This window comes from Wickerhamomyces anomalus (assembly GCF_001661255.1).
Source record: "Wickerhamomyces anomalus NRRL Y-366-8 unplaced genomic scaffold WICANscaffold_7, whole genome shotgun sequence".
NCBI lineage: Eukaryota > Fungi > Ascomycota > Saccharomycetes > Phaffomycetales > Wickerhamomycetaceae > Hansenula > Hansenula anomala.
This window is the reverse complement of record NW_017567116.1, coordinates 359,689-371,038: the sequence shown is the minus strand read 5'-3', so window position 1 is coordinate 371,038 and position 11,350 is coordinate 359,689. Positions and strand designations below refer to the sequence as shown.

Genomic DNA, 11,350 nt, shown 5'->3' with positions numbered 1-11,350 from the left:
ATAATGATATTTGGGATGATGATAGTGATGGTTCTGATTTTGAATACCTTCCAGAGCTAAGTAACATCAAAGTTATTAAAGAATTAGATGCTGAGTCAGAGGTGTCCATGTCTAGTGACTTATCCTCTGAGGAAGATCATTTCGATAACGTCAAAAAGATGTATAATCAAGCTTTGAACAAGGTTGTTGAAGGAGATGATGAAACTGATGATTCTGATTATGTTCCTGGTGATGAATTACAAATCGATGAAGATAGTATTGATTCTTATGATTATCATCTCAGTTCCAAGAAGAGACCCTGGTCTGATGTTAATGAACCTGAGGAAATTGAAGAGTCTAAAGAAGTTAATTATAAGGTTCTCCACAAGAAACAACGTACGGAAGGACAGTTGAAACGTACATTAATAGCAGGGACGGTTGGTGCAGCTACGGGTGCTGTTGCAACTTTTTTTGGGTTGGTTTTTGCTGGTTCTGAGTGAATTATAGGTGTTGATGTTTAAAATCAGGTATTTGTTTGGAATTTATTTTTATATGCTCTATTAATTTTTGTACTTATTTGGTTGGTTTTTGAAGGTTGTGAGGGTTTGGTTATAGTAAAGCTTGGGGTTTTTTTTTTCATTTATACTATATTAATGTTGTTACCTTGATATACTGGATCGTAGTCATTCTGTATCCAATAATATGCGCTAAACATTGAAAGTATTGTTAGGCTTAGGCTAGAAACGTCATGAGCGATCTTTACATGAAGCTAGTTAATAATTATATAATGGATTCGTTATATGAGTTATGTAAATATTAGGATTAACTACGTATATAATCCAAAGATCAATAGCGGTGTAATTAAAGTACTTGAAATCAAACAAGAGCACATTTTGTTGCAAGTACGCACGTCTGATTATCACAAAATTAAAGCTGTTGGATACCCTACATTAAAAACCTAACACATGAGTTATATCATGGACTATTTGAACGTTTAATGTTTATTATTAGACGTAAATAAATCATCAATTAGCCGAAAATTGCTACTCAATCCAAAATTATAGTTGAACCAACATTATTTCAGTTGATACCAAACGAAAATTGACTGAGCGACAAAACGATCAAACTTTATCAAGATTGAGTAATTACTCAACTAAAAAGAACAGTTGAAAAACATTATCAACTTCGTGAAATTCAACTTGAATAAAAAATTAGTCACTGAACGTTGATCAAGGAAATAAAGAGCTGATTCTAGAAACCTATATTGATGCAGCATTTGCAATTTATCCATATAGAGAATCACCATTGTGTTATTCAACTTTGATTGGTGAAATCATTATAGAAACGCAGCTCATTATACCATTGAAGAGATTCCAATTTTACTTACCTCACTTCATATCAGTTTGATAAAATGGTGACTTCCAGGTGATGAAAAGAATAATTGATATTTGGTTCTATCTTCATTGATACTAAATTTCAATTGCGCAAATGTACCTAAACATAATTCGAAGGTCGAGTGTCATTCCAAGATCAAGGGTGTAAAAGATTTGTTATGATATACTGTTACATACTGAAAAAGACAGGAGAATATTGTCGACGTCGCGATCATAGCTGGGTTACCCTCAGTAGCTCCAGGTTTTAATTCATGAAGTAGGAATTACAATCTTATCCTTTTACTATATACTATAATAATCTCAACTTATCTTTACACTCATACCATATTGTCAGAGCATACTGAATCACCATTACTCACTGATTTGTCCTCAAGAGTTACACCTACTACAAGCTGTGTTTCGCGATTTCTTGTTCAACAAATTTCCACCATCATGAACAAACAACATTAAAACAGATTAACACCTCAAACTGTATCACCACCCCCTCTCACTTTACCAATTAATCATGGGATGATACCGTGCTAAGGAAGTGTATTCAGAGCTATACTATGTTCAGGTTATAGGGGCTTTGAAGATCTACAATAACAGACCTAATTCTCGGAACAATTGAGATCATCCATTTTAGGTTAATGAGAGATTCGCTTCAATACAAGTTTCTCCTGGAAATCTGGGGTCCAATGTGCATTAAATCCTCGAGGATCAAGTACTTGAATGGTCATGACACTCAAGAAACCTTGCCATAGTTATAAAAAGACAGTGATATGTTCATATTTCTAGGTATACTTCATTTGAATTTTGACATTATACACTGAAAAGAAATCCAAATGCTTCTCAATACAGTATATACTCTGGCTTATAGCTCAATTGCACTTGGTGTCACTTTGAAAACCACCCCAGATGAAGCTAATGGCTCCAATCATGTTCAGTTGGCCAGTTACAACTATACTTCAGGTGTATTAAATGCAGAAGTTTTCGTTCATGATGATGGTTACACAAAAGAGGTGTTCTTATATTATAATGATGCTGAAGGTAATTCAACTCCACTATCTGGTGTTAATGCTGAAAACGTGGAAAAATTAGATAATGGTTGGGATTTATACACAATTTCAAATCCAATCTTATCAGGTGAAGGCTTATCCAAATTATTGAACTTGACTGGCTTTTCGCAAATTAATGATGATTATTTCTTGGAAATTTTGGATATTGATGTTGAACAACAAGATCCAGTAACTCAAACTCCTACTTATCATGCTCCAGTTATAACACCTTCTGGGTTTTATGAAGATATTGATACTTGGTTAAACCCAAGTGATAAATCATCACAAGCTTACAAGTCCAAAGTTCGTGTCTTTGATAACATCAATATTAACGGATCAGTCCCTGGGTTGGTTGTTGCTGCTCAATCCTTTTCTGAACCAGATTATGGATTCCATTGGATCCGTGATGCTGGACTAACTTATGATTTGGTTCTTCAATTGTATAAATCACTACCAAACAGAGATACCAAACTAGCTAGGGACCTTGAAGATTATTTCTTACAATTCATCCAAGCTTCAATTGATGAACAAAAAGATCAAACTGCAATCAAAGGTTTAGGTGATCCAAAATTTTATTTGAATAACAATACAGCTTATCAAGGATTGTGGGGTCGTCCACAAAATGATGGTCCTTCCATCAGGGCTTTTGTCTTGATTGATTTTGCTAAAGAATATATCAAGAAAGGTGGAGATAAAGACTATATTATTGGTTTATCATGGGAAGCTCCTATTAAAGTTGATTTGGATTACATTGTTAAGAACTGGACCCAATCAAGTTATGATGCTTGGGAGGAAGTTAATTCTGATAACGTTTTCAATAAATTAGTTGCAAGAAAGGCATTGGCTGTTGGTGCTGAGTTTGCTTCACAAAATTTGAAAGATTTCGGAACTTATAAGACCTTGACAGAAACTTTCAATCAATTGAACGCTACCTTGGAAAACTTTGCTAATCCATTAAGGAAATACATCATTGTGAACTATGGCCCTGTGATTCATAGAAAGTCGTCCCGTAAGGATGCTTCCACATTATTGGGTATAAACCACGGCAATTTACATGATGGTGTTTTCGATACAACTGATGACTATGTTATCAGAACAGTTTATGAAGTTGGTACAGCTTTCCTTGATGTGTTTAGTATTTCTAGTACAACACAAGATGACAATGGTTTACCATTAGCTCCACCAACTGGAAGATACCCTGAGGATGTTTATAATGGTGTCAACACATCATACGGTAACCCATGGTATTTATCAACTGCTGCATTTGCTGAATATTTCTATAACGTTGCAAATGATTTCAAAGAACAAGGTTCAATTACAATCAATGATCACACTTCACCTTTTTGGAAGTACTATGCACCAAATGTTGAAGTTGAAGGAACTATCACCAAGGATTCTGAAGACTTCACCAAATTGATTGATGCATTGACTGGTTGGGGTGATGCTTATATCAGAACTATCAAACATTATGCTGGTGAGGATGGCCATCTTTCAGAGCAGTTTGATAGAGAAAGTGGTGTTCCAAGAGGTGCCACTGATTTGACTTGGTCATATGCGTCTTTGTTGACTGCAGCTTTTGCTAGAGCAAATTTAAAAGGTGATGATTCTTATATCGTCAACTTGGCCCGATTAGAATGATGAGCTTGCTCTCTTCTTTACTTTTCACTTCTTTCTACGTTTCACAGTGGATCAATTTCGATCCTTCTTGCTTTTATTACTTTTGTACAAAAGTTTATATTTTTTGTTACTCCTTCGTAGATCTACACATTGACTACAAACGAAACTCTTTTAATACAAAACAAATGATCACTTTTTTGCAACAATCTCACCATGTAGAAGTATACATACTGCATTATCATCACTGGCCCATTCTTTCCAAGCCAGCTCTAATTGTTCACTGGTATACTTGTCACTTTTCCCAAACTCTAGGCTTTCTAAACGGTTGATGTACATCTGTGAGAACCATCTTCGATCATCCTCGCTGGAAATCGTCCAGTTGGAAGAAGTGAACACAATATTTTCTGGATCAAAGCCAGCTTCCAAAGTCAACTCTTTTGAACGTGAAGCACCAAAGCAGCTTGTGAACTCTGTTCTGATCTTTGTCATGTAATATCCTAATGGGTCCTCGTATTTTCTCGGGTAGTATATAGTTGACCTCAATTCGGCGTCTTTGAAGCACAAATACCCATCTGGCCTCAATACGCGTCTCATCTCTTTTAAAGCCTCAATTGGGTGCTGTAGATGTATAATAACTTGGTGAGCATGAACGATATCAAAATAATTGTCAGGAAATGGCAATTCAAAAACAGAGGCGACTTGAAACTTCACATTCTTAACTGCATCTGACTTTTCATTGTTTAAAGCTTCATCAATGAGCTCTCTGGTTGGTTCAATTCCAATAATTTCACCCTCTGGAACATAATTTGAAAGATCATAAGTAATCATTCCTGGTCCACAACCCACATCTAAAATCTTATCTGTTGGTTTGATGTACTTCAACATATAGCCACTCGAGTTCTTAGCTGTTCTCCAAGCATGAGGTTGGGAGATTGTGGATTCATACCCGTCTTTTTAGTAGGTTTGATCTGACATTATTTTTTGTTGATGTTTAATTAAAGAGCCAAGTCGTGTAAATTGGAATTCTGGAGAATTCGTGGTCAATTTATATGGGGTGGCTTCTGATCGGGCGAGTTTGTCCGCTGTGCCTAACCGTGGAGAGGGTTCCGTGGAAATGAATCTGTTGTTAAAGTCAAGTTTGATTGAGATTTAGAGAAGTTTTAGATATTCTGGATCATTTTGTGAATATATCAATTAGCAATAAGAATTCTTCTACTCAAAAGTATACATTTTTCTATGTTAATGTTTAACAGTTTAGTGCTATTGACCCGATATATATGGCAGTAGATTGTGAGAGGTTAAGTTGAGATTTGGGTGACCACAAGCCAGATAATTGATGTATTCTGTTGAAAACCAGATCAGTCAACCCCTACAATTCCAACTCCAAATTGTGAGCGTGGTTTCTTGTATTCAAGAGCATGTAGTCACTGGGGTACTTCACCCCGGATGAACTTTAACACTTCGTAAGAAATCAATAATTCCCCGAACGTGAATCGTTGCAAATGCCAAATTGAGCGAATGATTTGAGTTCATGAAAGAGACTTCTACTGGGCCATCACACACAGCTCAAACAATAACATACTTTAGAAAGCTGTAACAATACAGGATATCTGATTTCTACTTATAAATGAATGGTAATAGTGCGCAGCTTCTTGCTTGCTCAAAGTCCTCGAATTAAAAATCCGAATTAATACTGAGAAAAATCCAGGAACAAAATAAACCAACACAACCGAATAGTTTCCACATTATTCCAGCTCTTAACCAACAGATTTGGACAGTCCCCCCAGAATCACACATCACGTTCTTGTTTTGATTTCGGATCATTCAGCTGAATAGGAATTTTGTATCCTTTAGGTCAAGATTTACAACCGTTTGCTTCAATTCTCGGGAAGACCCCAGAAAGCATCATCAACATCGAATCAACAATTTGAATATACTGCGTTTCCTCTAAAAAGTCATTTTAAAAGACCTCATATTTCAAGACAAAGAACAAAACCCCCCAAGGTCAAGCTCCAATTGGAAGCGGTCATTGCTGAAACATTGAGACACGGAGTAACTAGTGTGGCAATACTTTCCTCTTCATGAAAACACATCTAATGGGGTATATAATAATCAAATGATTCCTACAAGATGTGGTGTTCCAATGCTGCTTCGATCATCATCCACTATTCAATAATGCTTTTCAACAAGTTTTATAATTTGGCAAGTGCCTCATTTGCATTTGCTTCAATACTACTCGAAAATCCATTTGAAGTCAATACAACAAACCATGTTCAATTAGCATCTTATAATTACACCTCAGGTACCTTCAATGCTGATTTGTTTGTGCATAATGACGGTTATGACAAGAATGTTTACTTGTATTATGAAAACACGGAAGGAGACTCAACACCATTGACGGTTCTTGCTGGTCAATTTTTAAAAGACCTGGGTAATAACTGGGAACTTTGGTCAATATCATCTCCAATATATCAAGAAGAAGGTTTAACCAAATTATTGAATGTCACTTTTGATTCCATTACTACTGGTGAGGTTTATTCGCAAGAATTGAATATTGAAGTTGAACAAGAAGGTGAAATAAAAGAGTCTGAAAAAGCTCCAGAACCAAAAGTGACTCCTTCAGGTTTCTACGAGGATATAGACAACTGGTTGAACCCAACTGACTTGAACGCACAATCCTACAAATCTAAAACTCGTGTGTTTGATAACATCAATGTCAATGGCTCAGTTCCAGGATTGGTCATTGCTGCTCAATCATATTATGAGCCAGATTATGCCTATCATTGGATTCGTGATGCTGGTTTGACTTTTGATGCCATCTTCAAATTATATGAATCCTTACCAAATAGAGATTCACCTGCAGCTAGAGATATTGAGGATTATTTTCTGCAATTCATCCAAGCCTCAATTGATGAACAGAAAGATAGAAGCGCCATTGCTGGGTTAGGTGAACCTAAGTTTTACTTGGGTAATAACTCGGGGTATCAAGGTGCTTGGGGTCGTCCTCAAAATGATGGTCCAGCTATTAGAGCTTTTGCCTTGATTGAGTTTGTCAAAGACTACATTAAAAAAGGTGGTGATAGAGACTACATTATTGACAAGGCTTGGGAAGAGCCAATATTGGTTGATTTGAAATTTGTTGCTTCAAATTGGACTGAATCAAACTTTGATTTATGGGAAGAAGTTAACTCAGATCATTTCTTTACAAAATTTGTTCAAAGACGGGCGCTGATACAAGGTGCTGAATTCGCGTCTGAATACCTGAAGGACTTCTCAACATACAAGACTCTCACAGAGGCTGCCAATGAATTGAATGATACATTATCAACATTTGTCTATCCTTTGAGAAACATCATTTTGAATACTTATGGCCCTGTACAAAGGGGGAAGGCTTCATATAAAGATTTGTCAGTCATTCTAGCTATTAATCATGCTTATCTAGGTGATGGTGTTTTTGCTCCTACTGATGACTATGTCGTGAGAACAGTCTATGAAGTTGCCACTTCATTTATTGATGTGTACAATTTATCCCAGACCACTCATGATCAAAGTGGCTTACCATTAGCTCCACCAACTGGAAGATATCCAGAGGATGTTTACAATGGGACTGGATCCAGTCTAGCTAACCCATGGTATTTGTCAAATTCCGCTTTTGCAGAATATTTTTTCACTGCTGCTAAAGATTTCCAAGATAAAGGTTCAATAACCATTTCTAATTTAACTGCACCATTCTGGAAATTTTATGGCTCGGGAGTTGATGCTACTGAAAGAACTATTACCAAAGATTCTGAAGATTTTAGTAAGTTGATTCAAGCTATGATTGCTTGGGGTGATGCGTACTTAAGAGTTGTCAAATATTATTCTGGAGATGATGGTCACTATTCTGAGCAGTTTGATAAAGATACTGGGGTACAGAGGGGTGCAAAGGACTTGACTTGGTCTTATGCTTCAATTTTAACTGCTGCTATTGCTAGATCCAAGGTTAGAGGTAAGGGTGATTTTGTATCTGCTTTGACACTTTTGGAGTGATTCCCTCATTAATGATTACTAGCTAAACAGATTTATTTTATATTCTTACCGTCTCTACCTCTGGGTGGTTCAGTTTCGAGACCATTCGTTTCTATTCAAAATTTTGATTTTATTATTGTCTATTGTAGTATATCCGCTTACATCCGAAATGTTACATCTGTCTGATGATCAGTGTCAATACGAATAATCCATACAAATCTAAAATCTCAACAACCCTTGTACTATCCAATATGATCAGTGGCTTTAAGTATTCCTATCATCTGCCTAATGACTCCAAATACGTTTATGGCTTTAAAAGACACATTTCACATCCCAATTAGGGAAGATATCATGAGCTTTACAATCATGCCCTACATTGCCATTTCCAAATCACTTGTTGGAATTGCTAACAGTACTACAAGGGTCATTAAGCGTAATGTTACTGAAATGATTTCCTCAATAGAACTTTCAAGATATTTCAGCTTTGCTGAAAAGAAGAGAAAGAAAATCATGTTTGCACTGTCATTCATAAGGGTTGTTTTTTACATTACTTTTGTGCTCCATTCTAGATTAGTTGATATCAGCGAATTCGACTCTATTGGATCATTTTGTTGCTGGACTATAGCTAGACCATTTATATACTTCACTTTGGCTGTCTGTGAATTGTGGACTCTTTTAGTTTTATTCACAAAGGAGGCATCAAAGATCACCATCGGATGGTTCAGATACTCACAAAACTTGCTGTTATCACCATGCTGGAATGAACTTTTTGAAAATTCTATTGACAAACTCTCATCCGAACATTTGGTTATAACTTTGGAGGGAAGGTGCTTGCAAGGAGTTGTTCTGGATGACTGCAATGCTCTATCGCACGAGGTAAACCAACCAACAGGATCAATGCTTACCACCTTAGTTGGCCTGCCAGATCAGACAGTAAGTGAAATCGTTAGGATAACCATACACCGAGGTCATGAGCAGCTTAACTTTATAACCATAAAGTTGCTTCAACTTTCCACTAGTTCCAGTGGTCTTGAGCGAAGCTCAATGTGATCTGTTGATCTGCTTTTCCAGGAGACGCTTTCAATTTTAGTGCACTTTTTCATTTTCTAAACTTATCAGGTCTGTCTCATTCGATGAATTCAAATCTAGAACTCCATTACTTTTGTACAGATTTTATCACCCAAATGCTGTATTCGCACAGTATCATCTAAGAACCAGAAGGATTGAAGTATCTGCTCAAAACCGTTAGAGATCCACGATGAAGATGTTACAGGTATCTGATTATAAGGGAATGATCGATATGTGTCAAATTTTCGGGGCGTTGAAATTTTGACAAGAGAAAGTGATATAAATTGACTGCCCAAGAATCTATATCGTTAGTTGTTTAATGGTTTCATTTGAAAAAAGATAGTGCAAATTTAAATACATGATATTTCCAATGTTGTATATATACAAATGGTGCAAATGAAAGACAGTATTTCTAACGTTTGACCCAAGTTGGACTCTTTCTGGCTTTTCTCTTACCTGGTTTCTTTCTTTCTTTAACTCTATGATCTCTAGTCATACATCCTGCTTTATATAATCTTGGTTTTAATAATGGGTTATGGATGATTAAACCTTTGGCGATACCATTAACAATGGCGCCTGATTTACCACTGAAACCACCACCTTCAACAGTAGCAAAAATGTTATATTCACCTTCACCTTCAACAACTTTCAATGGATATAGAATATCTTCACGTTCTTGTAGTCTTCTAAAGAATTTATTCATTGAAACACCATTAACAATGATTTCACCTGTACCTCTAGCCATATAAACAAGAGCACTGGCGTTTTTTCTTCTACCAATAGTTCTTGATCTACCTTCAGCGTCTAATTCTCTAACAATTTTTTGTTCCTCTTCTTTAGTCTTTGCACGTGAATATTTATCAAGCACAGCTTGAACGTCATCAGGTATCAATTGTGTGTCAATACGGTTTAGTCTTGCCAATACACCTGTTAAAGCTCTGTGTTCACCAGGTCTTAATCTTTCTTTACCTGCTAAACCTTGATATTGTTCAAATGTGATCCATCTACCAACTTTTTCAGTGACAACAGGAAGTGTGATGTATTTACGTAAAAGGTCATTAAGTTCTTTCATATTGGCTTCATGATATGGATTTTCAGCATAATAAGTATTATGAACTGGGATGATTCTTTTTTCATTCAATTCTGGGACAAATTCTTGAACTAATCTTTGAGGAAGTGCTGGTTTTGTATATCTGGAATTGAATCTGAGCGATTGTTGAGTGAGAGGTTTCACCAGACTGAGCCTTCTGAGACTCGACGTTATGCTTAGCATCATGTGGGGGTCTGATCAAACACTGCTAATGTTGTTCTTCTCGAAGCCAACTTTACTTCCAACGATTTTTCAACTTTTTTTTTCACCAAAGAAAAAACATCAAGAATTATGTAATCAGCTTTCCCAAAACAGTAAATGGCTCAATTGGGAAGTTTAATGTAATTTGAGTTACCTACACTGTTGAATACTGTTTCTTACTTTAATGGTTTATTAGTGTTCTATCTATGTGACTTCCTGTTTGTAGTTGCCTGTATTAGCTCATCATCCATCTCAAAATCATCGTCTCCGTCGTTTTCTTCATGTTGTGCTGGGTCTTCATGTTGCACTTTGTTTCCATTCATTTCCACCAGATACTCCTTTAATAACATTGTCAAGTCTTCATTCCTTCTCGTCACCATAAACAAATCCTCTGGAGTTATTGTCTTTCTTTTAGCATGTCTGAAAAGGTTAGTAAATTTCAGCAAAAACATCTTCCCGACACACTCACCTTGCGAATGATTCCAAATCTTCTCCCAACGACAATGCTTGATTATAAACCAGTTCGACTAGTGAAGCGACAAACTTTGGAGTTGCACTTATCTTATTTTCACCATCAATTAGCTGTGATTCCTCTTCAACGATCTTTGCGATGGCTAGCCATAGTCTGGCCTTTAATTGCTGAATTAACCGTGTCAATACTTGTCTGAATTGCGTAAAAAGACAACCATTGTAACACTTACACTTGCCACTTCCTTTTCTTGCTGCGTTAGGTTCTTCATAATGTACTTTATAGCGTTGATCTCTTTCTCAAAGTCTGTAAAATATCAAGTTGGTGTCATTTCGTATTTTTTTCGCGCCTTATTATTATTTTCGCGGGTGTCGTGTTGCTCGTCGTCAAAAAATCCCCAAAGCGAACTTCAAAGGAACCTGGAATTGTTCAAAGCGAACGAGAAGATATCTTCAACCAAGTTGTTGAGGTTGTTTGAGAGAGAGAA

At 36.3% G+C, this 11,350-nt stretch overlaps 5 protein-coding genes across 5 annotated transcripts; 3 read left to right on the top strand and 2 right to left on the bottom strand.

The window, feature by feature from the left end:
- Positions 1 to 107: 107 nt before the first annotated feature.
- Positions 108 to 479, top strand: WICANDRAFT_65371 (uncharacterized protein; the record flags this gene model as incomplete). Its single annotated transcript, XM_019183900.1, has 1 exon — positions 108 to 479. The coding sequence occupies one exon, from the start codon at positions 108 to 110 to the stop codon at positions 477 to 479; it is 372 nt and encodes a 123-aa protein (XP_019036318.1).
- Positions 480 to 1,909: 1,430 nt separating this feature from the next.
- On the top strand, positions 1,910 to 4,110 carry WICANDRAFT_107450 (glycoside hydrolase family 15 protein). Its single transcript, XM_019180504.1, has one exon. It carries the CDS (start codon positions 2,198 to 2,200, stop codon positions 4,046 to 4,048), a length of 1,851 nt encoding a protein of 616 aa, XP_019036317.1. The 5' UTR covers positions 1,910 to 2,197; the 3' UTR covers positions 4,049 to 4,110.
- Positions 4,111 to 4,216: 106 nt separating this feature from the next.
- WICANDRAFT_86031 (uncharacterized protein) lies at positions 4,217 to 5,607 on the bottom strand (the record flags this gene model as incomplete). Its single annotated transcript, XM_019185985.1, has 2 exons — positions 4,217 to 4,977; positions 5,589 to 5,607. 2 exons carry the CDS (start codon positions 5,605 to 5,607, stop codon positions 4,217 to 4,219), a joined length of 780 nt encoding a protein of 259 aa, XP_019036316.1.
- A 358-nt stretch (positions 5,608 to 5,965) lies between these two features.
- On the top strand, positions 5,966 to 9,262 carry WICANDRAFT_107448 (glycoside hydrolase family 15 protein; the record flags this gene model as incomplete). Its single annotated transcript, XM_019180503.1, has 3 exons — positions 5,966 to 8,015; positions 8,295 to 8,968; positions 9,206 to 9,262. The coding sequence occupies exons 1-3, from the start codon at positions 6,158 to 6,160 to the stop codon at positions 9,260 to 9,262; spliced, it is 2,589 nt and encodes an 862-aa protein (XP_019036315.1). The 5' UTR covers positions 5,966 to 6,157.
- An 11-nt stretch (positions 9,263 to 9,273) lies between these two features.
- Positions 9,274 to 11,250, bottom strand: MRPS9 (mitochondrial 37S ribosomal protein uS9m). The gene is made up of 2 exons (XM_019180345.1): positions 10,839 to 11,250; positions 9,274 to 10,368 (listed from the first exon to the last, which is right to left on the bottom strand). Exons 1-2 carry the CDS (start codon positions 10,844 to 10,846, stop codon positions 9,516 to 9,518), a joined length of 861 nt encoding a protein of 286 aa, XP_019036314.1. The 5' UTR covers positions 10,847 to 11,250; the 3' UTR covers positions 9,274 to 9,515.
- Positions 11,251 to 11,350: the final 100 nt, after the last annotated feature.

Coding starts and splice junctions, on each gene's coding strand:
- WICANDRAFT_107450 (XM_019180504.1), top strand. CDS start 2,198: ATGCTTCTCAATACAGTATATACTCTGGCTTATAGCTCAATTGCACTT.